The 26,247-nt window shown below is 41.6% G+C and overlaps 1 protein-coding gene across 1 annotated transcript in view; it reads left to right on the top strand.

Annotated features, from left to right (window-relative positions):
* Window positions 1–25,598, top strand: part of PPP2R2A (protein phosphatase 2 regulatory subunit Balpha) — a 60,933-nt gene extending 35,335 nt beyond the window's left edge. Inside the window, exons 3-10 of the mRNA XM_063311110.1 lie at window positions 4,412–4,509; window positions 13,436–13,601; window positions 15,502–15,614; window positions 16,840–17,017; window positions 18,032–18,196; window positions 20,097–20,266; window positions 21,479–21,570; window positions 24,838–25,598. Of these exons, the coding sequence (XP_063167180.1) occupies window positions 4,412–4,509; window positions 13,436–13,601; window positions 15,502–15,614; window positions 16,840–17,017; window positions 18,032–18,196; window positions 20,097–20,266; window positions 21,479–21,570; window positions 24,838–25,117 (1,262 nt within the window). The 3' untranslated portion in view covers window positions 25,118–25,598. The remainder of the gene's footprint in view (window positions 1–4,411; window positions 4,510–13,435; window positions 13,602–15,501; window positions 15,615–16,839; window positions 17,018–18,031; window positions 18,197–20,096; window positions 20,267–21,478; window positions 21,571–24,837) is intronic.
* Window positions 25,599–26,247: the final 649 nt, after the last annotated feature.

The following is a 26,247-nucleotide window of genomic DNA, read 5'->3' as shown; positions in this document are numbered from 1 at the left end:
AAGATGGTGGAGGTATTTGACACTGGCGGTCCTGTGTGTCTACTCATAGATTGACTTGAAGCTAGTGAAATTTACTTCCGGGTGAATGCTTTTCCGCACCCTGAATCACATACATACACACACAGAGAGTATGGATATATCTATATCTATCTCCATCTGAAAAATACAGTTGAATAACAAATACATATATTCTCCTAACACTTGAACCCATGCTGAAGGGGTACAAGGTTCTCCAGGAACTGCTATTCAGCTATCTGAATGGTACTCTGATTACAAATACATTGGAAAAATTTAGATAGCTTTGCAGCAGAGGTATCTGAGGAGGAGCGGGAATTGCCGGCTCAGAAATGAAAATCGATTCCATTTGGTTTACATTTCAAGGTAATTAAAATGAAATGGGGTGAGTATGGCTGCTTTCTGATTGGGGGTTTAGTTGGTTCTCCCCTCTGTCATTTTAAAAAGTTCGGCTGGGTCTGGGCTGGTACCTCGGGCTCATGGCTTGACCTGCGGTCCCGGTACTGCAAGCTGTGCAGCTCACAAGTCCCTGGGGAGAGAGCTTTCAGGCAGGGGACCAGGGCGCAGAAGCTACTGGCACTTTGCATCAGGTTGAGAATTAGAAGAAGATCTGGTAATCTTAACCCTTTTAAGTAACTTTTTTTGGCAATAAATAATGTCCCTTATGACTCTGGTCATATCCTGAGACCTGGAACTCCTGTACTTTCCTGCAATTTGGATTAGAGAGTTTAAGAAATGTGTGTTAAGAAAGGAAGAAACTTGGTTGTTGTTCCTCCCCCTCCTTGTATTATTTTTCATCAACAAACTGCCTGAGACCTTCTATCTCTTTCTTTTACTCTAGAAATCTGATGTGGCAAGGGGTCCCCCCTCCCCTGTGGCTATTCTTGGATTTTTCAGCTGTACTTTGCCCTGGGGTCTCTTGAGAATTTGGTGCATTGCATAGCTGTGGGAACACAAATGGCTATGTTGTGCTGTTTGTAAGAAAAGGCCAAATTGGTAATGTCAGTGAAGGCCAATTCTGGTTTCTGGGCAGTAAGCAACCACGTGGGTTTTCTGCATCTTTTCTCCACTTCTTCTTGATAGGCTGCATCCTGCAGGATTGTGAAGGACAGGTGTGGGTGGGTGTGATGGAAGAGGAACATATCCATGGTGCTGTATCATTTGGTACCTGTGAGTCCTGAAGTATGAAATGGGATACACCGAAGCAATGTTTGAGCAGTTGCTACACGGTGTTGAACTGTTTTTCCTCCACATCTTTTCCCTCCTTCTCTTAAGTGTGAATGGTTGTAAAACTTCTGAGATTTTTCCAGAGAAAATATATGCGCTGAAAAGGAAGTGGGGTTGCGAAGTGAGCAATTCAGATTTTGCTCCCACCAAACCCTCTCACACCAGTGTCTTCATACCATTATACCTCTGCCTTTCCGCTGAAAATAATGCCAAATCATGAAATAGGCATATACTGGCACAGTTAGCATGAAGACACCAAAACTCAAGGATGATAGAAAATTACTCCCCAATAAAAACGGACTGGATTAATAAGATCTGTAGAGAGGTCAGCTGTTGTGGCTCCTTCCTCAGTGGTCAGTCGCTTTTCTGCTTGCTCCTTAGCTAAACAGAGCAGGATAACAACATTTTCAGATAGTAATAGATGTTCACCTCCAAATTAAAGCTTAAGTCGGCCATGAGCCAAGCTAGGGAATTCGTGGCTGGGAATTCTGCAGGTGGCACTCACAGTACATCTGGAGGCAAGTATACTCCTGGGATACGTCACTGGGAGTTGAAAGTCGTTTTTCAAGATCCTGTTGGTATTTTGATTACAACTGGTGGTGCTCAGTGGGAAGGCAGCTTCCTCTTCCTCCTCCTCCAGGGCCTACAGAGTTTATTTCTCGGCATGGCTCTGCAGAATTGTAAGCGTGGGTGTGGAGGGGTGCCATAACTGGAATAAAATGAAGAGACAATGTTTGGGGACTTAGTTATGGGGTTTCTAGCCTCCCCTCACAATTTGGGCAGTGCTGGCTAGTAGGTCCAGCTGTACTACACCTAGGTACAGCTGGACCTACCCCCAGGGATGGGAGGGAGAGTGGGCTTTATGTCCTTGTGAAGGTTTGCAGAGGAAGGGTCTTTAAAATGAGCAGTTTGCAGCAGAGAAGCAGCTGACAGAAGCCATGAGCCCCCCCATGTGGGGCACTTTGAGGCTGTGTTTCCGATGGTCTTCAAAAAGATCTGCCTGTTGTGAAACGGATGCCATGCAATGCAGTGGTTATCAGAATACCATCCTGTCTAACTCCCCCTCCCACTTGGTCCTTTTTCTCTTGGGCACCCTTCCAAATAATTTTCTTTCCCCCTAAAGTTTCAGTGGGATGCTTGGATATAAAGAGAACGCTGGAGGCTTCATTACTTGCCAGCTTCCTTTCTTAAAATTGTTATTTAAAAGGGATACTATAGTTAGGAACCCTGACCCTAAGTCATAATCTGGTTGATTGGTTTTGTGAAAAGTAATTTATTTGCAATCCACAGTTTAAACATATATGGCTTAGGAAAGGGGAAGAACCCGCCCACTTTTTTTTTTTTTTAATTGTGTGGCATAGCAGTTCGGTGTTCATGCTGCTTTTTTCTTGCTGGGAAATCCTTGTGAGGTCCAGCAGCCAGATGTGTAGACTATTTAGCTGTGGCAAGTCAGGTTGCCCGGGGTGCACCACAAGGAGGCTAGTCTCCATTGCACCGAGTTGGACTGAGAGGGAGTGACTGGCCCAAGGTCACCCAGCCACCTTTTGTGCCTAAGGTGGGACTAGAACTCTCATACCACCCTGATTGGCTCTTGGACTGAGAGAGAGGGACTGGCCCAAGGTCACCCAGCTGGCTTTCCTGCCTAAGGCGGGACTAGAATGCACGGACTCCTGGTTTCTAGCCCAGCACCTTAACCACTAGACCAAACTGACTCTCAACCCACCCACTGTATTCAGTCCACTGTGTTGGATTAACCATCAGTGCATATATGGGGGGGAACTTCTTGATAAGCATTTCTAAGTATCAGTGTTGGCTTTAACCAATGTGTGGGTGAGTTATTTTCCTGAAAGGAAGGTGAATTTTCCTCCAACTAATTTCAGTTTTAAAACGTTGGGTTGCCTTAGATTTGCTGGGAATGAAGTCGTAGAGGAAGATAAAGCATATGTTTCTGATATGGGACGAGGGGATAGATTCTCTTTGCCCACTGTTGGTGTTTGTTCTGAACATTGAAACGGGGGTGAATTAAGTCTGAAGCTTCCTTTTTGGAGGACTTGGTTTCAAATATCTTGCATGTATATATTACCTCCAGGTAGCCAGCACAATCTGTCTGCTCCCTCTTTATTTATGCAACAATTTTGTGAGGTGGGGGATGCCAGAATATGGTGATTAATTCAAGGTAATTCAACAGGTTGAACAGCTGAGCAGAGATGTTGAGCTCTGTGTTTTCATCTCTAGCCAGGAGGAGATGGTTGGCTTTATTACACTGGAAACTTTTGTAGTGCCCATGTAAGCATGTATCAGTAAACCAGGAGTTTAGTGAACTTGGCTTATTATCGGTGAGCTTGTGCAGGTGCCCTCATTCCTCCTTGGCTGACCCCACTGTTACCAGAACAAAGCAGAGATTTCTATTTTGGCATTCTGCCCAAACCAGAATGTTCCTAGCTTGTTGTAGCCATTTATAAACCAGGATACCTAAACCCAAGGTTTGCTTTAGATTTAGGAATCTTGCCTTAGAAGGAATGTAAAATTCCAGAAGCTCTAGTTAGATGACATATGTGGCTTGTGTGTTCAATTATGTAGGTGAGAGTAGCCAAAAATGGGAACAAACAGGCTGCAGGCACCCACAGTCCTAGAACGCTGAGTCACCATTCTCTGCTACTGCTGCCGTGGTGCTTGTTTTGACTGATTGATTGATCAATTGATTATGTGCCATCAAGTCAGTGTCAACTCTTAGCTACCACATAGATGAATTTTCTCCATGATAATCGGCCCCTAACATGGTCTTTCAGGTCTTCCAGTGGTGCATCCATTGTCACTGTAACTGAGTCCCTCCACCTTGCTGCTAGTCGTCCTCTTCTTCTCTTTCCTTCCACCTTTCCCAGCATTAGAGCCTTCTCCAGAGAGCTTGGTCTTTGCATAATGTGTTCAAAGTAGGATAATTTGAGCCTGGTCGTTTGTGCCTCAAGTGAGAATTCTGGGGTGATTTGTTCAATGATCCATGTTTGTTTTCTTGGTTGTCCATGGTATTCTCAGGAGTCTTCTCCAACACCAAAGTTCAGAAGTGTCAGTACTCCTCCTGTTGTGCTTCTTCAAAGTCCCTGGTGCTTATATCTAGATTGAATTTGCATTAAAAATACTAACACGTGTCTTTTTGCTCTTCATTATACAGCTGACATAATATCTACAGTAGAATTTAATCATTCTGGAGAATTGCTAGCGACGGGAGACAAAGGCGGTAGAGTTGTCATATTTCAACAAGAGCAGGAGGTAAGGTTTTCATTTCATCCTCCCAATCTTTTGTAGTAACTCCAAAATAGAATTGATTTATTCATAAAAGTGCCACCTGTCCTACTTGATATGATTGAGTTTAGGTACAGAAAACGATGGCCAAAGTTTCCCCTTACATTAAAAATGCAGTGATGTGCTTGTTTACATAGAGGTTCCACTGCATTCACACGGGCTGTGGCTAAGTTTGTGTAGGTAGAATTAAGTCAAATAGTGACAGACATAACTGTAGAATTAGATGCTGTGTTAGTTTGTTTGTGATTGAACAATTAGGAATGAATTAGACTTGATTTCTTAAGAATCTCTATGTTTAATATTTAAAAAGTAGGTGACATAACTCTGTACTGAAGAATTGGAAAATCTGTAATAATGTGCACTATAAGGGGACTCCCAGAAGAACAAACTATTGGTGAATGTAAACCATATATGTGATTTATGTAAATACTGGCTGTGAAGTAAAACAGTCTGTGATTTTGGCTTAGGGTATGTCTAGGGTTTGGGCGGGTGTTACAATATGAAACTGATGCATTTGCAAAGCCTCCCACAATAGGAAAAAGCCAATTTTGGATCCTTCGTGGAATAATGGTGGGCTGCTGCATATCGAAGCACCTGCCCTCTGGAATAACATACTTCCCCTCCTCCCCCACCCCCTCCCCGGAGATCCAGTTGGCCATGACTTTGCTGGTGTTCTGGAAAGCCTTAAAAACATGACGGTCCATGAGATGGGTGCTCTTGCTGTGACTGTTGTCCTTGGCTGCTACTACATGTATATTTATTGTTTTTGCTATTGGTTGCTTTGTCGAGTTTTAACTTGGTTAGACACCCAGAGTCGCTGGTGCAAGATGGACAGCCATGTAAATTGATTAAATAAGTAAATAAATAACCCGTCCTTCTCCCAAGAGGTGAATCAGCCACTGTGATTGGCAATCCATGGTTTCTGCTGCAGTGCGATATACAATCCGAGTTAATTGTGGGTTATACAGCAAATCTTAACAGGGACGTGGTGGCGCTGCGGGTTAAACCGCTGAGCTGTTGATCGGAAGGTCGGCGGTTCGAAACCGCGCAGCAGGGTGAGCTCCCGTTGTTAATCCCAGCTCCTGCCCACCTAGCAGTTCGAAAACATGCAAATGTGAGTAGATTAATAGGTACCGCTTCGGCGGGAAGGTAACGGCGTTCCGAGTCGTCATGCTGGCCACATGACCCGGAAGTGTCTATGACAACGCCGGCTCCAAGGCCTAGAAACGGAGATGAGCACCGCCCCCTAGAGTCGGACTCAACTGGACTTTACGTCAAGGGAAACCTTTACCTTTACCTATACAGCAAACCTTAGTCAAAACAAATTATGATAACAATGTGTCAGGCTGAGACATCCAATGTGTTTTGGGGGTGGGACAGTGCCATTGGTGAAGGGATGTAGCTGAGTGTGGAAACACACCCCGCGTAGGATCAGGGTTATATGTTCAATAGCTGACATTTTCATTCAGAGGGTATTGTGGGACATACCAAGTGAAACTTTGAAATGTGCCTCCCATCACTCCCCAAGCAGAGTCCTTGGGTGACGCAGTGCAGCTTCCGTACCCACCAGTCAGCATGGTTGAGTATTCTGGATGCTGGATAACTCCTGAAGACCCCTTGGTTGGGAGAATCTTACGCTGGATAAAGCAGTGATCTGATGCTATAGGTAGCATTTTTCTGGCTGTTGACTTTGCAGTGTGTCACACAAACATCTTCTTCATCATATCATTGGTTGCCAGTATGCTTCCGGGTCCAATTCAAGGTGTTGGTTATCACCTTTGAAGCCATACATGGCACGGGTACAGGTACCTGAGGGACCGTCTCCTCCCCATCACATCAACCCGTCCCACCTGCTCGTGCAGAGAGGGCATGCTATGGACCCCGTCTGCAAGAGAATTCCATCTGGCAGGGTCCTGGAGGTGGGCCTTCTCTGCAACAGCCCCTACCCTTTGGAATATCCTTCCCCCAGAAGTAAGATTGGCTCCCTCCCTCCTGGACTTTAGGAAACAGCTAAAGACCTGGTTCTGTCATCATGCCTGGGGCAGGAGAGAGTGTAGCCATTCCTGGGGATGGTCAGTTTCTTAGAAGGACCTGGCTCTGCCTGCAAATCATAAAGAACTTCCAGCCATCAACGTTTTTATTATATTTATTTTATTATGTATTATAGTGTTTTACAGTTTTATATTTTTATTTATGTTTTATTGTAAACCGCCCAGAGTCCCTTTTGGGAGATGGGAGGTGATAAATTTGATCAATTAATTAAATAGATAGATAGATAGATAGATAGATAGATAGATAGATAGATAGATAGATAGATAGATAAATCACGGTCACATAGATCAAGGCCATTGCACATAACCTATTAAAACAAAGCTATTTTTCCCCCTTTTTTGGTCTGCTGACAGTCCTCAAGTTTCAAAATGGTGTTCTTTTGCTCTTTTACAATCCTTCTCCAGACTCTGTTTGCGCCCATAATAGAATGTCCTACTTTGGATTCCTCCCACAGTAAGTAGAACTCATGCTGTACAGGAGATGTGCAGGCACTGAACTCATGTGGGCCTGGAAGAGATTTCTCTCATGAATAGCAAGGGTTTTCTCCAGGTTTTTATTAAGCAGCTTTGAAAACATTTGACTAGTTTGCACACAAAAGGTGGCCTTCAGAAGTCATGGGTACTTGGGCACTCTTCCTTTGCTGCATAGAAGGCTCCAACCATTATTAGTGTGTCTGTATGCAAGTGGAAAAACAAAAGCTTTTTAAAGAGGATGTTATCCTGTCTGCTGTATGGGGAGGCCATCCTAAGATTTGCATGCAGATCCCTTAATAAATTATTTTATCTTTGTACTTCATACAGCTTATCTGAAAGTATTTGAGTTAAAATGCCAGCTTTTCATTAGAATCCCTTCATTTTCAGGTTTAGTCCAAAAACCTCTAGCCTCTCTGCTGCATCAGGAAGGGAAAATCCTTGAATTAGTTGGTTTTAATCTGGGCTGTACTACTTAAAGCTACAAACTAGGCTTTGCATGAGCAGATCCTCTGTTCTCCTCCTAGAAAGCTTGCACATCAAAAAGGTAGATGGCTAGATTATAGAAGTGCTTTCTCTATGCAGAGAGCTTCCTGTTGACATCCTGCCCCATACGTTCAACTGGTATAGCTGAGGGAAGGGCTTGCTACTCTTGCTAGAGCTGGGCCTAGATCAGTGATATCCAGGGAAGTCAGAGGATTTGCATATGCTCTTCTGGTTCTTAAATTCTCTGTGGGTATCAGTGAAGTCTTGTGTACATTGTACATTGGAGAACATGTGTGAAATGGTAAGCTTAATACAGCTGGTGAAGTGGACATTCTCCATGGAGACTAAAATAGACATCAAGGATAGGAAACTGGTTCTGATCCAGGAGCTGGATCTCATCTGCTCTAGCAGGCCACACGATATCCAGGGTGGAATTTAATGAGGGGAATCCCCTTCCTGCATACCATTCATTTCTCACCCATTAAGCCAAAAATGAAGCAACCGATGTGATGCTTTGACTGTCTGGTTAGAAGGAAGACATGAATCTTTCATACTTTTGGAGATCATATCTGGTGATCATTTGCTTGAATTCTTCCAGGGGAATGTAAATGGCTGAGCAGCAGATCTTCTGACAGAGAGGTTTTAAACATTGTAGGCATCTTGTATATATAAGGAAACAATGTATAACACTGTACTTTAAGAACTGTTGCTTGTTGTAGATTTAATTTAAAAATATTCAGTTTGAAATGATGTCAAGTCTCTGTGTATTAATTGACACATCCTTCTGAAAGAACTGTAAGAGGTATACTGAGGGGGGTGGGGGAAGAGTTAGGAGTTTGTCCTTCATATAGACTTACGTTAATCTTCTAGTGCCACCTTGTGGTCACAGTACAGGGGACAGCTCTCTTAATGTAGTCGGCCTATCCCGTATTTCTCTTTTATCCCATAAAATGACAAGAAGGAGAGGAGGACCTTCTCTTTCCTGCCCGGTGGCATCCAGGATACCTGGATATATACCAAGATAACAATAATCATTCCTTACTGAGTTACTGGAAACAGTTGTAGGGTTTTAGTTGTAACACTTGCTCCAGCTGTGTCTTGACATGCTAAATTATCTATCCCATTTGTGCCCACCCATCTCCTCCCTTCGGAGGACTCTGGGCAGTTTACAGTAATCAGTTAAAACAACAATCATACAATGAATAAAATACACAATATAAAATTACAGTAATAAATAATATAAATAAGAATAAAAAAATAAAAAAAAGTCCAATTGGCCAAAGAATCTAAAAATTTACCTCCACAACTGAAAGTTACTTCCTGGCAGCCTTCTCCAACTGGCACATTTCATGTGTTCAGCTATAGCTCCCATCATCCCCAGCCAGCATAGCAAGCCCTACAGGCTTGAGATTGTAGGATCTGATATTGGAGAAGGCTGCCTTACGCTGCAGATTATGACTTAATATATGGATTGTTATGTTGATTTTGTTGAATATGCTGAGGATTGCAGGTGGGTGGGGCAAAGTGATAGTGGATGTGGTCAGGGTGGGGAGGGCATTGTCCATCTTTTTCTTAAAACTACTTCGAGCTTATTTTTCTTTCCCCCTCTCCATCTTATTCCCCTTTAAAGCAACTAAATTATTTAACAGAGGGGATAATCTTGGGTGCTTGCAGCAGATGTACCCATATTGTAGTGATGTTCAAGCAAGATCAGCCGTAAAAGCCTCTGTGGCTTCCTGGAATATGTTGGATTTTCTTCCTTTAAGTTCTGGGCAAGCCAGATTCTTGCCCAGTACGGGGGATGTACTTATCTCATCAGTGCTGCAGGTAATGCCCTGGGAAATTAAACCTTCGCCTCCCTTTTTTCTCCTTGAGGTTTTTTGGGTAATGATAAGCTCACCTGTTAATAAATACTGCAATAAAGATCTAAGTATCTCCTGGCATTGAGTATGCTCTCCTTAGCCTGGGGAGAGCATACTCATTCACTGACCTATTTGGTCTTTCCCAAGTCCATCGGGGCTAGCTACCATTGCCCTTCCTGGCATTACAGCTGAGATACCCATCTCTCTCTCACTGTTCCAGTCTTCCTTCTGCATTTATCACTTGCCTTGGTTTACATTTTATCTTCTGTGCCTTGAGCTCAGATGCATGACATCCCGCCAAGCTATCATTGTCTTTAGATAATGCAACACCAACAGTAGGATTCCCATTTATTCACCACCTTTCACAAGGGTGTGAATGCCTGGCTGAAACTTGACACAAGTATTTAAACTAATTTTTAAAATGTTGACACTGAAAATGGTTCTTTTGCCGACTTTGTCCCTTTTTCTTGTTTTAAGGGTAATGTCAGAGGGGAGAGTTTTTGCTATATAAAGCCTATTTATGTCCCTTCACTTTGGTGTAAACTCTGGAAAATCTTTCACTGTCTTCCTTTGTACCATTCAGATTAACTTAAGTGATAGGAAGCCCTCTTGCTGGTGGGGGGAGGAGGGGGAAAAATATTCCACCAGAACTTCCTTCCAAGATTTAACATATCTGTTCCTTTGTTCTTCTCAATTCTTTATTAAAATATCTACTAGTTATTATGCTGGTTAAATTATAAGAAAACATTTTATTTATAGAATTTCTCAGCATTTCTTACTTAAGAGTGTCTTACTTGATTAGAGGGGCATTTAAATTTCTACCTGTGTTGTATTAATTAAGATATCCTTCTGTGTACTCAGTTATGACCTATCATTGATACTGTAAATATTTTCTGATTTTGATTGTAAAGTGGTGACCTGGGGAGTTTTCCTTAGGTAATGTGCAACCCATTCACTGAAATACAGCGGTGGGACTTCTTGCTTTTTAAGAAAAACAAGAGCTAAAACAATTGTGTTGTGTCCAGTTTCTGCTAAGCTTAACAACCTTTTTTGCCTTTAAGTAATATTTGAAGCGAGAGCTAGTTTGGTGTAGTGGTTAAGGTATCAGGCTAGAAACTGGGAGACTGTGAGTTCTAGTCCCACCTTAGGCACGAAGCCAGCTGGGTGACCCTGGGCCAGTCCCTCTCGCTCAGCCCTAGGAAAGAGGCCATGGCAAACCACTTCTGAAAAATCTTGCAAGAAAACTGCAGGGATTTGTCCAGGCAGCCTCCGAGAATTGGACACGATTGAACAGATTTTTTTTTTAAATGTTAATAAAAGGGGGAAATAGTTATGGTCTGATCATGCTTTTAATAATAGTAGATTCCAATTAATTGGAATGGCAATCCCACCAAACTTAACTTTTATTTAGCTTTTACTGAATGGATTAAAAAAAATTGAAGCACCCAAAAAGGCAGAAAAGTTGAAGCTATGTTCCCCACACTCCTCAGATACCAAATTTTAAAATCTTTCCCTCACATACCATAAAAACTTTTCTGCCTTTGCCTGAAGAGTCATTACTACCCGAGAATTCATTGATTTCTGGACAGGTGTTTGCCCTTGGAGGATAGACACCCTGGAACAGGACTAAGTAGGTGATTTCTACACCCAGAATCAGATCTGTAGGGGAGATGTAAACATTTAATTATCCAGTACTTATTTTGATCTGTGACAATAAATAAATAAAGAGCTATGATCAATGACCTTGGTATTAAGCAACATTCTAAATTCGGCGTTCGTTGACAGTGTTCCCCAACCTGGGTAGCCCTGAGAACTTCAACTCCCAGAATTTCCCGGCCAGCATGGCATTGCTGACAATTCTGGGAGTTAAGCTCCAAATTGGGGAAGGCGAGCTGGTTGAATACCACCTTTCAGCACATATGGCATCCAAGGAGAGTTAGGGACCATCTGCCAGGCATTCCTTTTCCAGATGCCATCAGACCTGTGATTGCATTTACCACTGAGCTGTTTGAGTTAGAATGCAGCCACGCTATCTCCACGTAACTAGCAATGGAGTCAGCTACTAGGCAGGAAATGAATGGTGTCTTTAGACTGATCACGTCAGTGAGATTCATGCCAATAAAATGTTAATTAGGCTGGGTGGGAATTCACCTTCACATGCCAGCACTCCAGCTTAGAAAAGAGACTCAGAACAAGATAATCTTCATCTTGCCCGGTGAGTGATGCCTGAATGTAGGCCATCACCACCATACAAAGTAGACCTGGCAAGTAAGTGCCAAGACGTTTCATTAGGAGGGAGAAACACCAATTAATTATGCAAGAGGTGTGTTACAATGCAACAGGGATTCCCCAACCCAGATTTTGCTAGCATGACCTTTCCCAATTTGGCATGCTTCAGATGATTTGGGACTTAACTACTGATAATTCCAAGCTGGCATGGCCTTCATGAATATGGTGCAGATATTAAGTTATTTCAAGATATGATGTGTTTCCTCTTTCAGCATGTTATTAAACACTTGGAAATAAATATGTTGTTGTTCAAATGCCCTTCTGATAGAAAGGGCGGCTAATCCTTAATGATGATCAGTTGCTCATGCTTAATAAATTTCATTTAAGGGAAGCTTTGTGAAACTTTGTGACCTGGTTCTGCTTGGCAAAGCAAAGGGATAAGAGGTGATGCAGCACTTTGACCCCTTGTCTGGCATTTCTAGTAGCTTACAGAAAGAATTGGAAGAGGCTTACGCACATGTGTAGAAAGCTGTTCCAGCTACTGGCACTTTGCTTTAAGAAGCAGCTATGAAACTTTCGAAATAAAGTATTTCTTCAATCTTTGTGCAGCCACACTGTAGATGCATTGGATAAATCATGGATCTTTCGGAGAATTTCAGCCCTAAATTCACACAGGTTTTTACAAGCAGTTGGTGACATTGGGGCAGGGGTGGGCTTGCACACCTAACTGTGCCTCTGCTGTTCATTCTCCCTTATGTCTGAGATATTGAAACGCTTGCATGTGGCTGTTTATTAAATCTATGCTTAAAAATCAAGGGTGCAATAAAAAGGTAAGGTAAAGGTTCCCGTTTAGTCATGTCCAGCACTGGGGGGCGGTGCTCATCTCCGTTTCATGGCCGAAGAGCTGGCGTTGTCTAAGGACACTTCCGCTGTCATGTGGCCAGCATGACAGTCATGGAATGCTGTTACCTTTCCGCCGAAGCGGTACCTATTTATCTACTCGCATTTGCATGCTTTCGAATGTCTAGTTTGGCAAGAGCTGGGGCGAGTGCGGGAGCTTACTCCGCTGTGCAGCACTTGGGTCTCGAACCACCGAACTGCAATAAACCCAAGATTAATTCTCCCATAAGCATATAAGATGGCTTGGTGACTTTGGGCCAGCCCACTCTCTCAGCCCACCCCTCCTCACTTAAGGTGAGAGGGATGGATGGACGGAAAGTCAAAGTTTTTCAAAGATAACCACCCATATCTCTTCAAGGTTGCAAGGTGTAATCATGGTTTTGAGCCATCCCTTCCTCAAACTTCTTTCTTTCCTTTTTTTTTTTTTAAATAACCCAGGGAACAGATATCATTAAAAGAGCTTTTTCCTGGGCATTTAGTCTTTGATGCTCAAGGAGAATCTCCCCCACCCCTGTTTATAGATATTCAGCAGAGTTAAATTACAATATTTAATCAGCTGATTAGACAAATTACAATCATTAGTTAAATGCTTCAAAGTGTCTTTTATTTTCCCCCAGAGATGTTGGATTCATATGCTAATAACTTCAAATTTTGTCAAAAGGCCTGTATAATTGTTCAACTGAATGTTTAACAGCCCCTCAAACAATTCATGTCTGAATTGGCTCTCATTCCCTTCAATCCCCGTCATTCTCAACTCTAGTGGACTTAGGTAATGTAGGTAGCCCACGTCCTGTATCGGTTCTACATCCCCCATTACACATTGGAAAGAATGAACTACAGTAATCATTCATTGTAATTCTCGTTTTTTCCTTCTTTTTTTTTAACACCTTTCAGAACAAACTACAGTCTCACAGCAGAGGTGAATACAATGTTTACAGTACCTTCCAAAGCCATGAGCCAGAGTTTGACTACTTGAAAAGCTTAGAAATTGAAGAAAAGATCAACAAAATTAGGTGGTTACCCCAGAAAAATGCTGCTCAATTTTTATTGTCTACTAATGGTAAGATGCTTCTTCTGAACTCTTGATAGTAGACTTTTATTGAAGCAAGTTTCCCATGGCTGTCTTTGTCTAGTAGATTGTCCTGTAAATCACATCATTCCTGACACTGATGTTACAAGATTCTATCTAAGGCAGTGTCTCTCAACCTTGGCCACAAAGACGTGTGGACTTCAACTCCCAGAATTGCTGGCCAGGGAACTCTGGGAGTTGAAGTCCACATGTCTTTGTGTCCAAGGTTGAGAGACACTGGTCTAAGGGCTCCCTAGAGCCATCTGGTAGTATTCTAGAAGCACCAAGAGGGACGTTATGATCTGGCCTGCCCCATGGATGGTACTGTTACTGTTCTGAAATTTATATAGTTTGACTTGTGCCTTTTGATTTTTTCTTGATGATTGTTGCTCAGAGCCTGCAAGATAAGAGGAACATAGAAATTAGAATCAGTTGGTCAATCAATCAAGTAAGGTTCTTGTTGTATTCTTAGCCCTCCTGTAACTTTTTGTTTGTTTGTTCTTTTCTGAACTTTCTGACCTGTTCTGGTTGCCTCCCTTTCATCCTTGATTCCTGAGTTTGGGGAATCCTTTCAAATGATGTGAGTGGCACTAACAGTGGAGAAATAGACACGTATGGCGGTGCCCTTCTCCTGCCTCCAAACTCTTCAATGCAGGGCTTAAAAATATAAAAGTATTGTGCACTTATACTTCGAAGTAGAAAAGTATGATGCTTTTGTTCATCCCTGTAGCCAGAATTAGTGTATTGTTTGGCATTCCTTCATGGCTGCTACCTTTTTAATCAGGAGCCCTGCCTATTGTCCTTTGGTTCTTCATTTTTTCTTCAAAATACCCTGTCCAAGTACATCTTCTGAAAAGCTCTTTGCTGTATGGAATGAAACCAGCTTTTCTTGTCAAGTTTCTGCAGGATGCGCTAAGTAATACGTACAAACAAGACTACACTTGTTCGGGTATCGGCTCAAATCCTGTCTGTAAAGATTTCAGCGTAAACTTTATAGTCCCCCTATCTAACTATAGGTGTCCCTGACCCATTACTTTCCTGATCTGTTGGATTTTGATTCCTGTAATCCCAACTGGGGATAATGGGAGTTGAAGTCCATGTTATCTGGAGGGCTCCAAGATTAGGAAAGGATGCCCCACTCACCTTCAGTATGGCTGGCTTGGCTCAGTATATTAGGTTAAGTTAAAGTAGGATTAAGTACTTGGTGGTTACAGGGGTTACAGGAAATCCAGTATAGTACAGCTTATTTGGGTAGAGCATGTTACAAAAATACAGCAGCTATATTTTCTTAACATGGGGTTAGGGTGTGTATTGTGTGAATTTAGCTGCATTTAACTGAAATAAAGAATTCCCGGTTTACTCTCTCCCTACCTTCCTCTCTGTTCTCTGCCTCCACTGAGTTGAAGGTTATGTTCCTAGCACCACAGAACAGGGCTTTGGTCCTCTTGCATTCTGCGGAGCACTAAGCGGTTGATGGCTTTTCTTCTCGCAACCCTTTTTCCAACCCTGGGGGCCATGATGAAATTGGGAATTCACCAACCTACGAAAGCCATTGTCTAATACTGCTGAAATCTGACATGAGAACTTGGTGCTTTTGTCTCATTTCATTTGGAGAGCTGGAGGCCTTTCTTGGAATGGGAGGTGCTGCGTTGACAGGGCAAGTTAAAAGTGCAAATTATCCAGCATCCCTGTGTGTGTGTCTGGAATTAACAGGCCCCGAACTGCCACCTGGGTGGTGAGTTCCAAAGAGCAACCCTGTTAGCTACCCTCAGCCAAGCCAGGTATTCACTGGGCTACTTGTAGACATGAATCATATTATTTCTTCTGGGATCAGTTCTACTGGCAAAGCTTTGGATGCTCTCAACAGCCCTCGTTACCTTCATTGTTTCAGACAAAACAATAAAACTATGGAAAATCAGTGAAAGAGATAAACGGCCAGAAGGCTACAACTTGAAAGAAGAAGATGGGCGGTATAGAGACCCCACAACAGTCACTACTTTACGGGTGAGTAGCACCTCTACTTTTGGTTGGGCATGGATCTGCAACAGTGCACCTGGCAAAGATGCAACATACTCCCTGTTGATTTTCCCTTGCTGGCTCAGTCTAGAGATCACTGCAGCGAAATAAGTTTAGATAAAATGCCAGTCTCCAGTTAGTTGGCATCCTGTTTGAAGGTGTGTTCGCTGAGATGTCCAAGAGAACAAACCATCGTCCGGACTATTGTTGCACTCTGGATGGAAAACAAGAGAGACCAGCATCTGGGTCCAGAATCCAGGAAGCAGAATAGTTGTCGTGGGTTTCGGGGCAACCAGAAATACTGTGAGACCTCATGTGGAAATGGTCCAACCTGTGAGATTCCAGTTTCCTGAGGTTTCAGCCGTTTTTAATTTTACTTTTGGTATGTATATTTGTGTGTGCTTATACACACACATACATACATGGAATCTGTGGAAGCCATTTACAGGTGTTGTGGGCACTTGGTTCCATGTTGCTGACTCAGGCCACATAATGGTTTCTCTATGATCTACTTTCCATACAGTAAGCAGGATTGTACAGGTAGTCCTCACTTGACCATTCTTTCAGTGATGGTTCGGACTTACGATGTTGCTGAAAAAAACAGCTTATGACCGGAACTCACACTTACGACTGTCACAGCGTCACCACAGTCACATGATCAAGATTTGGGCGCTTGGCAACCGGTTCACATTTATGACCATTGCAGCCTGCCATGATCACCATTTTCAACCTTTCCAGCCAGCTTGTGGCAAGCAAAATCAGTGGGGAACAGCATGATTCACTTAACAACCACATGGTTCGCTTAACGTCTGTGGTGATTTGCTTGATGATGACCCCAAAAGGGTGTAAAATCAGGTCAGATTCGCTTAATGACTGCTTTGCTTAGCAACTGAAACTCTGGTCCCCATTGTGGTTGTTAAGTGAGGACTACCTGTAGCCTTGCTAACCCTGTCACTGCTGTATTTCTGAGTCCCATTTGATTTTAAGAGAGATTAAAATGATGTGCCTTCGGGGATTTCTGGTGAGAGACAGTAGACCTGGGTGTCATAGCATGAATGGGTTGTATGCTCTGGTCCTGTTGTTGCCTGGTCTTTATATCCCACCCCATTCTGATGTTTCCATTTAGGGAGGTCTTGGTTTCCTCCCCTTGGATCTGTTGATATGGATGATTTCTCCATAATTGCTCACATATTCTCAATCCTGTGTTTTGCAGGTGCCAGTATTTAGGCCCATGGATCTCATGGTGGAAGCCAGTCCACGAAGAATATTTGCCAATGCTCACACGTATCACATCAACTCTATCTCCATTAATAGTGATTATGAAACGTACCTGTCTGCGGATGACTTGAGGATTAATTTGTGGCATCTAGAAATCACGGATAGAAGTTTTAGTATCTTTTTATGCCAGTGTGTTTGTGTTCGGTTGGGCTGAAGATCATATTGCTGTAGGAGTTGAGTCTGCACGCTATTGTATGATCACATGGGATAGCTTGCCAGGCATCTGGAAATTAGTTTGTTCATTTATTGGCGCAATCTTGGGAGATTTGGGGAGACTGCAAATATATTCTGGACCAGGACACCTCTTGATTTCATTTCAATATAGATATAATGAATATGATTTTAATTAAATACCATTAATATGTTTATTCCTGATATATTTAACAGCTTTCCCAAAACTTCAAGTTGACAGCAATTTTTGAATGGACATGTGGACCTAGGCAAGGCACAGGTGGTGGTAGTAGTTGTACCTGTGCCTTAAACTGCCTTTTAAAATTATTTTCTAGCATAGTTCTTCTCTCTTATACATGTATTGTAATGCCTTGAGTTTCAGAGTCCAGATCCCTGATATGAGCAGTAGAGTAACATAAATATTAAATATGAAGGAGGATTAATTACAATACTTTTTACATTTTCTGGTCTACAGTGGATGAGAGCGCCTAGTCAGCTTTGGCTGATACTGAAAAAGCTAAGCAGGTTAGGCCTGAATAATACTTTGATGGGAGACCACTTGAAGATCCTTGGGCTGCAGGCTAGATGGGGAATGATATAGGTGTAAATGTAAAGGTAGTGGAAGAAGTCACTGGGAAACCACTTCAAAACTGCTGCCAAGAAGATATGGCTGTGTGTATGTATGCACTGAAGACTATACCTTTTACCTTTCTTCCTTTACATGAAATGGGTGAGATAGCCCTTTCCCCAACAGGTAAAGTTGATGGAATTGAGTTTTGCAGCCTCAAAGCCTCCAGTTCAAACACTCTATGCTGCCCAAGAACCAGCTCCTTCCAAAGGGTGCAAAGGGTGGTGCTTTCTAGCAATTTATTTTGTGCCCAGTCATGGGTTAGAATGCAAATGTGGGGCTTTGAATGTCACTGAAAAGAAGACTCCTTAATGCCGACAATTTCTAGATATCGTAGATATTAAGCCTGCCAATATGGAAGAGCTGACAGAGGTAATAACAGCAGCCGAATTCCACCCAAACAGCTGCAATACCTTTGTGTACAGCAGTAGCAAAGGAACTATTCGCCTGTGTGACATGCGTGCATCAGCTCTTTGTGACAGGCATTCAAAACGTGAGTAGCTTTTTCCATTCTAAATGAGTTTTACCACCAAGGCAAATCAGTAAAGCGGCAGACTGGAAAGTCCATTCAGCTTTATATCCCCAACTTTCATTTTGTTGCCGCAAAAAGATACCATGCAGTTTAAAATATCTTTGACCCAAGTACTTCCATATCAAGGTAGCAAACACGTGGAACAAACTGTAGAATAATGGAAATGAATTTACATATGCCCTAATTCTCCGGATGCAGGAAGTGCACAGCTGGACCGCAAAATGATGAGAGTGACTAACCCATAAGCTTCTGGGGGGCATCCTGCACCTGAAGATAAAAGATGGAAAATGTCAACTTGACCCTTTCTTGGGGATGTGGGGTGGGAGGTGGTTGCATATTCCAGGACCTTGCAATCTTCAGGCAGACATTCCTGCAGTGCAGAGCTGTGCAATGGCACAAACTCTTAGCTAAGTTTCTCACAAAACCCTCAGCTTTTATTGTAAGCCGCCCAGAGTCCCCCCGTTGGGGAGAGATGGGCGGTGAATAAATTTATAAATAAATAAATAAATAAAAATCACTAAAGGTTTGCGGCATTTCAGCAACCTCTTAAATGTTATGCAAGAGGTGCTCATTTTATGTGTCTCTCTGTGTGTGTAAACTCCCCCCCACACACACACTAATTTTGGATTCCATGGACACCATTTAGGAGCTGATGCTGTATCGCTACCCTCCCCACCCCCACCCCCTACCTTTCTTTAAGCAAGTTTCTTCTCCTTGTTGTTTGCACAGGTGTTCTGCCAAGTGTCCAGGCAGTGATCAGGTGCCCAGACAACCAATTCTTTTAGATCCAGAGACAATAAGCATGCCAGCGAGTAAAGAGATTTTAAGCTTTATTATTAACTCAAGCAAACAGATTTAAACAGAAACACAGTTTAGATTAACCAGAAGCATAAAAAGCATAACATAAAGAAAAATCATAACATACCAAGGAAGATACCCAATCTCCCACAGGCTGTCAGGAGCCCCTTAATAACGACAGCAGAAATACCCCAGGGTGGCTCAATTTTCACAGCACCCAGAGCTCAGGCCTCTGCAGAAACTCCCAAACTCAAAAAGCAACCCTAAGCTTTTCATCAAAATCTGGTCCTCAAATCCTGTGAGCCTGTTTCCATGGTACTGAGGCTGCAGGACCTGACCTTGACTGGATAGTTCCCAGGGTCTGTGGCACCTGTTTATGACATAATCCAAGAGCCTGGGAAGCTATGCAGATAAGCTAATGCCAACATAAACAATTTCGGGGTTTCCTCTTCTTCCCCCCCATCACATTTTTAAGTAAAAGTGAAAAAAGCCAGCTAAACATTACTATGGCCCAGAGCAAACTCTGAGCTTCTTAATGTGAAGGAGAACTCAAAATATGTCACTTAAACTCCTCGAAATACAATGGTCTTCCGCATTGCCACTACAACAAGATACACTGGAAAATGCATAGGCAATGTGTTTATATAGATCTCCATGTAAAGGATGATTATGGGACTGATAGGTCCCGCAGATGGGCTTCAGTCTGTTTTGGAACACCTTTGCACTTATTAGCAAACTGCAGAAGAGTTGCTTCATTGGATTTCTGGGCTGCAGAAAGTCACAAAATATGGGTTAGCTGGCTGCAGATGTTTATAATTATATAATATACCAAGGCCTGCTTCTACTGATGCTTAGAGCTAATGCCATCTGTGTTGAGCTCAAATTACGTCTTGCCCCAGAATCATCATCTGTTGGGCCTCTGATGGGTAACTTTTCATCTTGGAACCATTTGGCTTCCCAGGGTTAACGCTTCAGGTTTTACTTGTTAATGTGCATGAAAAGGGGAATATGCATCAAATCGAGGTGAGCCTGGCAAATTAATGTGCTTGTATTTCACTTGCAGTGTTTGAGGAGCCAGAGGATCCAAGCAGCCGATCCTTTTTCTCAGAAATCATCTCCTCCATCTCAGATGTCAAATTTAGCCATAGTGGTCGATATATGATGACTAGAGATTATCTGTCTGTGAAAATTTGGGATTTAAACATGGAAAACCGACCTGTGGAAACATACCAGGTGTGCCATACAGATACACAGTTTGGGGATCAACTTCTGTGAAAGGCTTAAGTCCAGGTTTGGTAGGATAGTGGATATAGATGCTAGAGCACCCATAATGCCACCAGAAAGCACACCCTTGTCTCCACAATGTGATATATATATATATATATATATATATAGATAGATAGATAGATAGATAGATAGATAGATAGATATGGATATATATGAATGATTTAAATAAGAAATAAACAATTCAGAATTTCCTGTGGCACATCTCTCAGAAGTTCTGATGAAGTTGTGGACATTTTTAAATTTTAAAATCTTTATGTAAATCTATTGGTGCCTGCAGTAATATAATAGTGCCTATTCCTTGGGACGGTGGCTGGCCCTAGCTGTAGGTATGGTTTGTGGTTGAGTCCTTTTCATGAACTGGTAGAGCTGGTCCAGTCTTTCTAGAGCTGGTACTCTCCAGATGTGTTGGACTATGACTTCCATCATCTTCCTGAGGAAATTATATTTGAAAATCTGGAGGGTGTCAGTTGAGAGGCAAGTAGGCCAGAGTGTTAGCGGTTCTTTGCCTTCTTGAGTCACGTATATCTAAAGAAAATACAGAAGGCCAATTTGATAGCTGTCTTGACAAGTTGGCAAATGTCTTTCTGAGAACACATTTGTTTAACCAGCAATGTAAAGTCCTTGTTGTTGCTTCTTTTAAACAATCTTAATTTTTGGCATTACTTCTCACTGTTTGCCATCCTGAATAAAGTATACCTGCTGAAAGGATGGAATATAGCTTTACATACAGTATGTCTGAATGAATCCATACTTTTGGTCATGATTTCAAATCCAGGGTATGCATTCGAGATTATCAGGTCTTCTATTCCTTCCAGCTCCTTGAATATTTCTTTAAAAGTGGTCAGATAGGATGAGAGGTTCTCTTAAAGTAATCACTAACATAGCCTGGAAAGCTGAAGGTGTGAGAGGAAATAGTAAGGCTGCTATCCAATTTAAGGGAAACCTTTTAGAAGCATGATGAGCTTTGCACAAATAAGAACAGTGATGTAGAAATAAAGGATTTTTTTTTTTTAGATGACGTGAACTTTCATATCTGTGCAATCATTCACAATCCTAACTTATAGCCTCTCTCTCTGAAAGACAAAACAGTTAATAGCTGTTTATATATTATAAATATTACATTATTTGTTCTTCAACTAGTGTGTGCTCTATTTCCAGGTACATGAATACCTCAGAAGTAAACTTTGTTCGCTCTATGAAAATGACTGCATTTTTGACAAATTTGAGTGCTGCTGGAATGGGTCAGATAGGCAAGTTTCACTCTTCCTTCCTCCTCCTTTAGCACTTCCATACCAATTGACAGTTGGACGTTTTTTCAACTGAACGCGTAGGGGGCTTGCCTACATGGAAAACCTTTGTAGCTTGCATTGTGTAGCTGGCATTAAGTCACCTGCTTGGGGACGATTTCTAGAAAAGGAAAGAAAACACAGGTGTAGGCAAGGAAAAGAGAATTAACTGGATAACTTTGTTACTTTGATTTATCCAGTGAAGCACCTAACATGGGTGACTCTGTGCTTTGTAAAGTTATGCAATAATCCATTGGTTGGTCTTTGAAGGACTGCTTTTTTTTTTTTTGCTGCTATGTTTACTCAGTCTTTACTATATTTACCTATTAACATGTAGAAAGGGCAGGGAGATCTGCTCTAAGTTTGGCTTGGGGCCCCTGATGCTTTGTGGATTCCAGATGAGATGTGTTAACCAATTCCAATCATAGGTTATCCAAGCAGAATGGAATGCAGTTATGTAACCTTAAGGTCAGATAATTGGTTCATTTAGCCCAGTATTAGGTGCCAGCAACTGATGCTACCTGATCATATGATCTGGGGATCCTAAGGATTGGGTCTTCCTGCAGATACAGTCCATGCTCTGCTAATATGCACCAATCCTCTCCCTACTATAAATTATTACTACATTGGCTGTGGTTGTTGCTTTGTATGCTTCTTAGAGTAGCCTCAATAAAGCGGTGTATACATTTATAGACAAGCTATATCAGAACTTACGTCTATATTACTATGGTTTTGTATTTCTGTCTTAGCCTCCTCCAAGTGTTGAAGGTGACATATGATGCCCCTTAGCTTTATAACAGGCTGAGAAGACTGATTGACCTAAGTGCACTTGGTGAACTTCATGGCTGACTGGGTTTTTAAGCTTCGGTCTTATTGCAGCATTCTGAGTGTTCCCTACCATTCTAGACATGTGACCGCAATTCCCAGAATTCTCCAACTGGCAGACGACTGCTGAGAATGTTGGTAGTTGAAGTCCATTCATCTGAAGGGCTTCTGGGATGGGGAAGGTTGCCCTAACCACATCATGCCCTAGGATCTTTAAGCAGTTGTTCTCTATCTCTTTGTTCTAGTTCCTGCTTCCTTTTCTAAACTTTTCTTTGATGTCTGAGTTTACTTGTCAAGCTGCCTTTGACTGCCAGGGTTTTTTTTTTTATGTGTGTGTTTTTTAGCTGTGTGGCTATCTCAATTCAATTCAATATTTATTCTGCCAATGACCAGCAAAAATTAAAAGGACAAAAACAGAGTGAAACAAAGAGATGCAATAATATACTACCAACTAATAAAATAGATCACATAATAATATAGCATTCAGTTCTCTATTACTCTGTTGATAGATTTGTCGCCCAAGTAGTGTGAATCTAAAACATTAATAAGTGTGTGTGTGTATATACATCCATCCATCTCCTAACAATGTATTAATTAAGATATTTCAATTTAACAGTAATATTTAAAACAAGGTTAATTACTTCTTTAGCCAGTTTTGTCTTACTTCAGTTGTGGCAACACAAAATTTGACTACTGCATACGTAATGTATGGTTTTAGATCCTGAAGAAGATGGTTCATGTAAAAGCTATCTGGATTCCCAGGGAATTTATCTATTAGGGGCAAAGTATAGATTGACCTCCTAATGTCCCTATAAAATTTACACTGTAATAATACATGTGAGATGGTCTCAACTTCCTCTTCACCACATGGGCAGGTATGCTCAGCTATAGGGATTTTACTAGACCTGCCTTGAAGAAGTGCAGATGGAAGATTATGGTTTGGAGTGATCTTCCATTTCACCACTCCACTGCCAAAAATTAAAACATACTCCCTACAAGTAGAATGTTTTGTATGCGATGATGGATGAGCTCCTAGCCTAAACTTCTTAATAGCTATGTGAACTTTGGATACATAGAAGAGTTCTAATTGTTATTTTTCTTTTTTCAAGGTAGGGTTTTCCACCTGAAACTTGAAAGGAGTTAGTTGAGGAAGCTCTTTGTTTTTGAAGTGGTCCATTGTTTTGAATCTCACCTTCACTTATTAACCATTTTAGCAGTTTGTAGTGAGCAAAGAGAGATCCATCCATCCATCCATCCATCCATCCTAGGGTTCTATTCTGGCTCTTAAAATGAGAAAGTGACTCAGAGTTATTGATGGCGACATAGCTTGGTGGCACAGAAACATCAGTATCGTAACTGGAGGGCATATCACTGTTCCCAGATTGGCAATAATTGCTTCCTGGAAAGCAAATAGCATACAATGCATGGAAGTGAGTGAGTCACGGAAATAGAACTTTGGGACAGTCAGAATTATACTCGACTTTGAGAGCTTCACGTCTCCACTTGGTAATGAAGTTCACCAGATCAACTGGGTTTAATCACTGATTTACCACATAAGGTATCCCACAAAGATGTTAGGGCAGAACAGAGAGGAATCATGTGTTTCATCTGTAATTCTTTCATTAAAATGTTCTCGATAAATTAAAATTGGTGGATCCCTATTGCAGTTTTCAGCTGGTTTCATAAAATGTCTAGTGCAGTGTTTCTCTACCTTGGCCGCTGGAAGATGCGTGGACTTCAACTCCCAGAATTCCCCAGCCAGCCATGGGAGTTGAAGTCCACACATCTTCCAGCAGCCAAGGTACAGAAACGCTACTCTAGTCAATGAGAGATGTCATGACAATTTATTATTCTGGATACTTATATTTGTGATTAGTTCTATTATATTTTGGTATCAGTTTGCTTTGAGCAAGCTGCTCTGAATAAATCTGGAACTAAAAAAATAATCACTGTGGCCTCATTTTCCCAATTAAAAACAGTGTGATTCAGTAGTCAAAGCTTCTTAAATCTGTAATTCCAGCTCTCAAGAATTTAAGCGTATGAATTGACAGTTTAATGTAATAACTCTGTGTCTGTTTCTTTTCCAAAATTCAGAATACGCATAGTCACAGATGTTATATCTGCAAAGAGGGTATTTAAAATACTCAATCTCATTTCAGTACATACGCACTCACACACTGCAGTGTCTTTCATAATTACTAGTGTATTTGCAAACTTTTTAAACTGAATAGACTTTGGATGAATTAAATAAGTTCCATTACCATAACATTTCTAGTAGCTCCCCCGCATGCAAATAAGTGCCACCAATTGAATTAATACAACTAGCCACAGAAGGTTAAAGCCAAACGATTAGAATATTTCAAGGATCAGAAACACAAAATCTCTTTTTATCCTCTTTGTCTGCAGCGTTGTCATGACCGGCTCCTACAACAACTTCTTCCGCATGTTTGATAGAAACTCAAAGCGTGACATCACATTAGAAGCTTCTCGGGAAAACAATAAGCCTCGTACGGTTTTGAAACCCCGTAAAGTCTGTGCAAGTGGCAAGCGGAAGAAGGACGAGATAAGTGTTGATAGCTTAGACTTCAACAAGAAGATCCTCCACACAGCCTGGCACCCCAAGGAAAACATAATTGCTGTAGCCACTACAAACAACTTGTATATATTTCAAGACAAAGTGATCTAGGGTAGTGGTCCTATCAGACAGTTCACTTCCTGTCTAGTTCAGATAGGTGAACTTAGCATTTGTAAACAATATAGGAGAGAAAATGGAGCAAGAGAGAGAGGTCCGTTGCGGTGCACCTTCCCCAGTGTTTAAACAATGTGCCATAGTGACAACCCATTTTTCTAGATAGCTACATGGATGGTCTTTCTCTCTCTTTGTTGGGCAGTTCTCCACATCCACTAGCCATTTAGGTGAGGGTAGGGCACTTTTTAATGTAAAATGACTACTTGCACCATCTCACCTAATGGACTAGAGATTGGATCGTTGTCAACATTGGGTTCCTCCAGTTTTTTATGCCTTCCATTGTGATGACGTCAGCCACAGAGCAAAGCCTTCAAGTGATGCTGTGGGATTTAATTGTGTAACCTCATTACTGTATTATTTGTGGCCCCCTTTTTTTTAATTAAATAACAGCTTGTTCTTGCTGTGGCTTGTAGCATTCCTCCAATGTCTCCTGGACTCCTTTTCCCTTTTACAATCCCTTTCTCCAGCCCTGTGGTGGTGGTGGTGTCTAGAGAAGACGAAGAAGAAGAAGAAAATGAAAAGCACATGAAATGGGTCAGTGGTCAAGGAGGGAGGTCTCTTGCAAAGACTAAAATGTTTTAATAAAATGTTGACTGCAATCACTCCTTGCCATGTCTGGCACTGAAAATGAAAAAGGAAAAACGTAAGGGGGAAAAATATACTGAATAAAAATGTCGAAGAACGGCAAATTGTTTTTTTTCCTTTTCAATCTACCTCTTTATATTAAAAATCTTTTTTTTAAAGTTAGATACATGATAAAATGATCTGATAATTTTAACCAGTATTTTCATGAGGAAAGGGAGAAGCAGGGTTTTTTTAATGACTTCTGTATGAAAATGTTAAAGACACTTCAATATTTATCTGCAGTTTCCATTAAAATAGCTTCTTGGAACACTCTTAGATTCTGCTTTGACACTGAATAGCAATTCCTTTGTCTCATGTCATCTGAAGTCTGAGCCTTCTCCCTTTCTTCCTCTTTATTAACAAAATTTTGTCAGAACTGGGAAGGGTCTGAATTTTGTGGAATAGTACTAAAGTTTTATGGGACTAATTTTTTTCATGTGTTA

The sequence above is a fragment of the Candoia aspera genome, chromosome 9, assembly GCF_035149785.1.
Source record: "Candoia aspera isolate rCanAsp1 chromosome 9, rCanAsp1.hap2, whole genome shotgun sequence".
Lineage (NCBI taxonomy): Eukaryota > Metazoa > Chordata > Lepidosauria > Squamata > Boidae > Candoia > Candoia aspera.
This window is presented reverse-complemented; position numbering and strand designations above follow the sequence as displayed.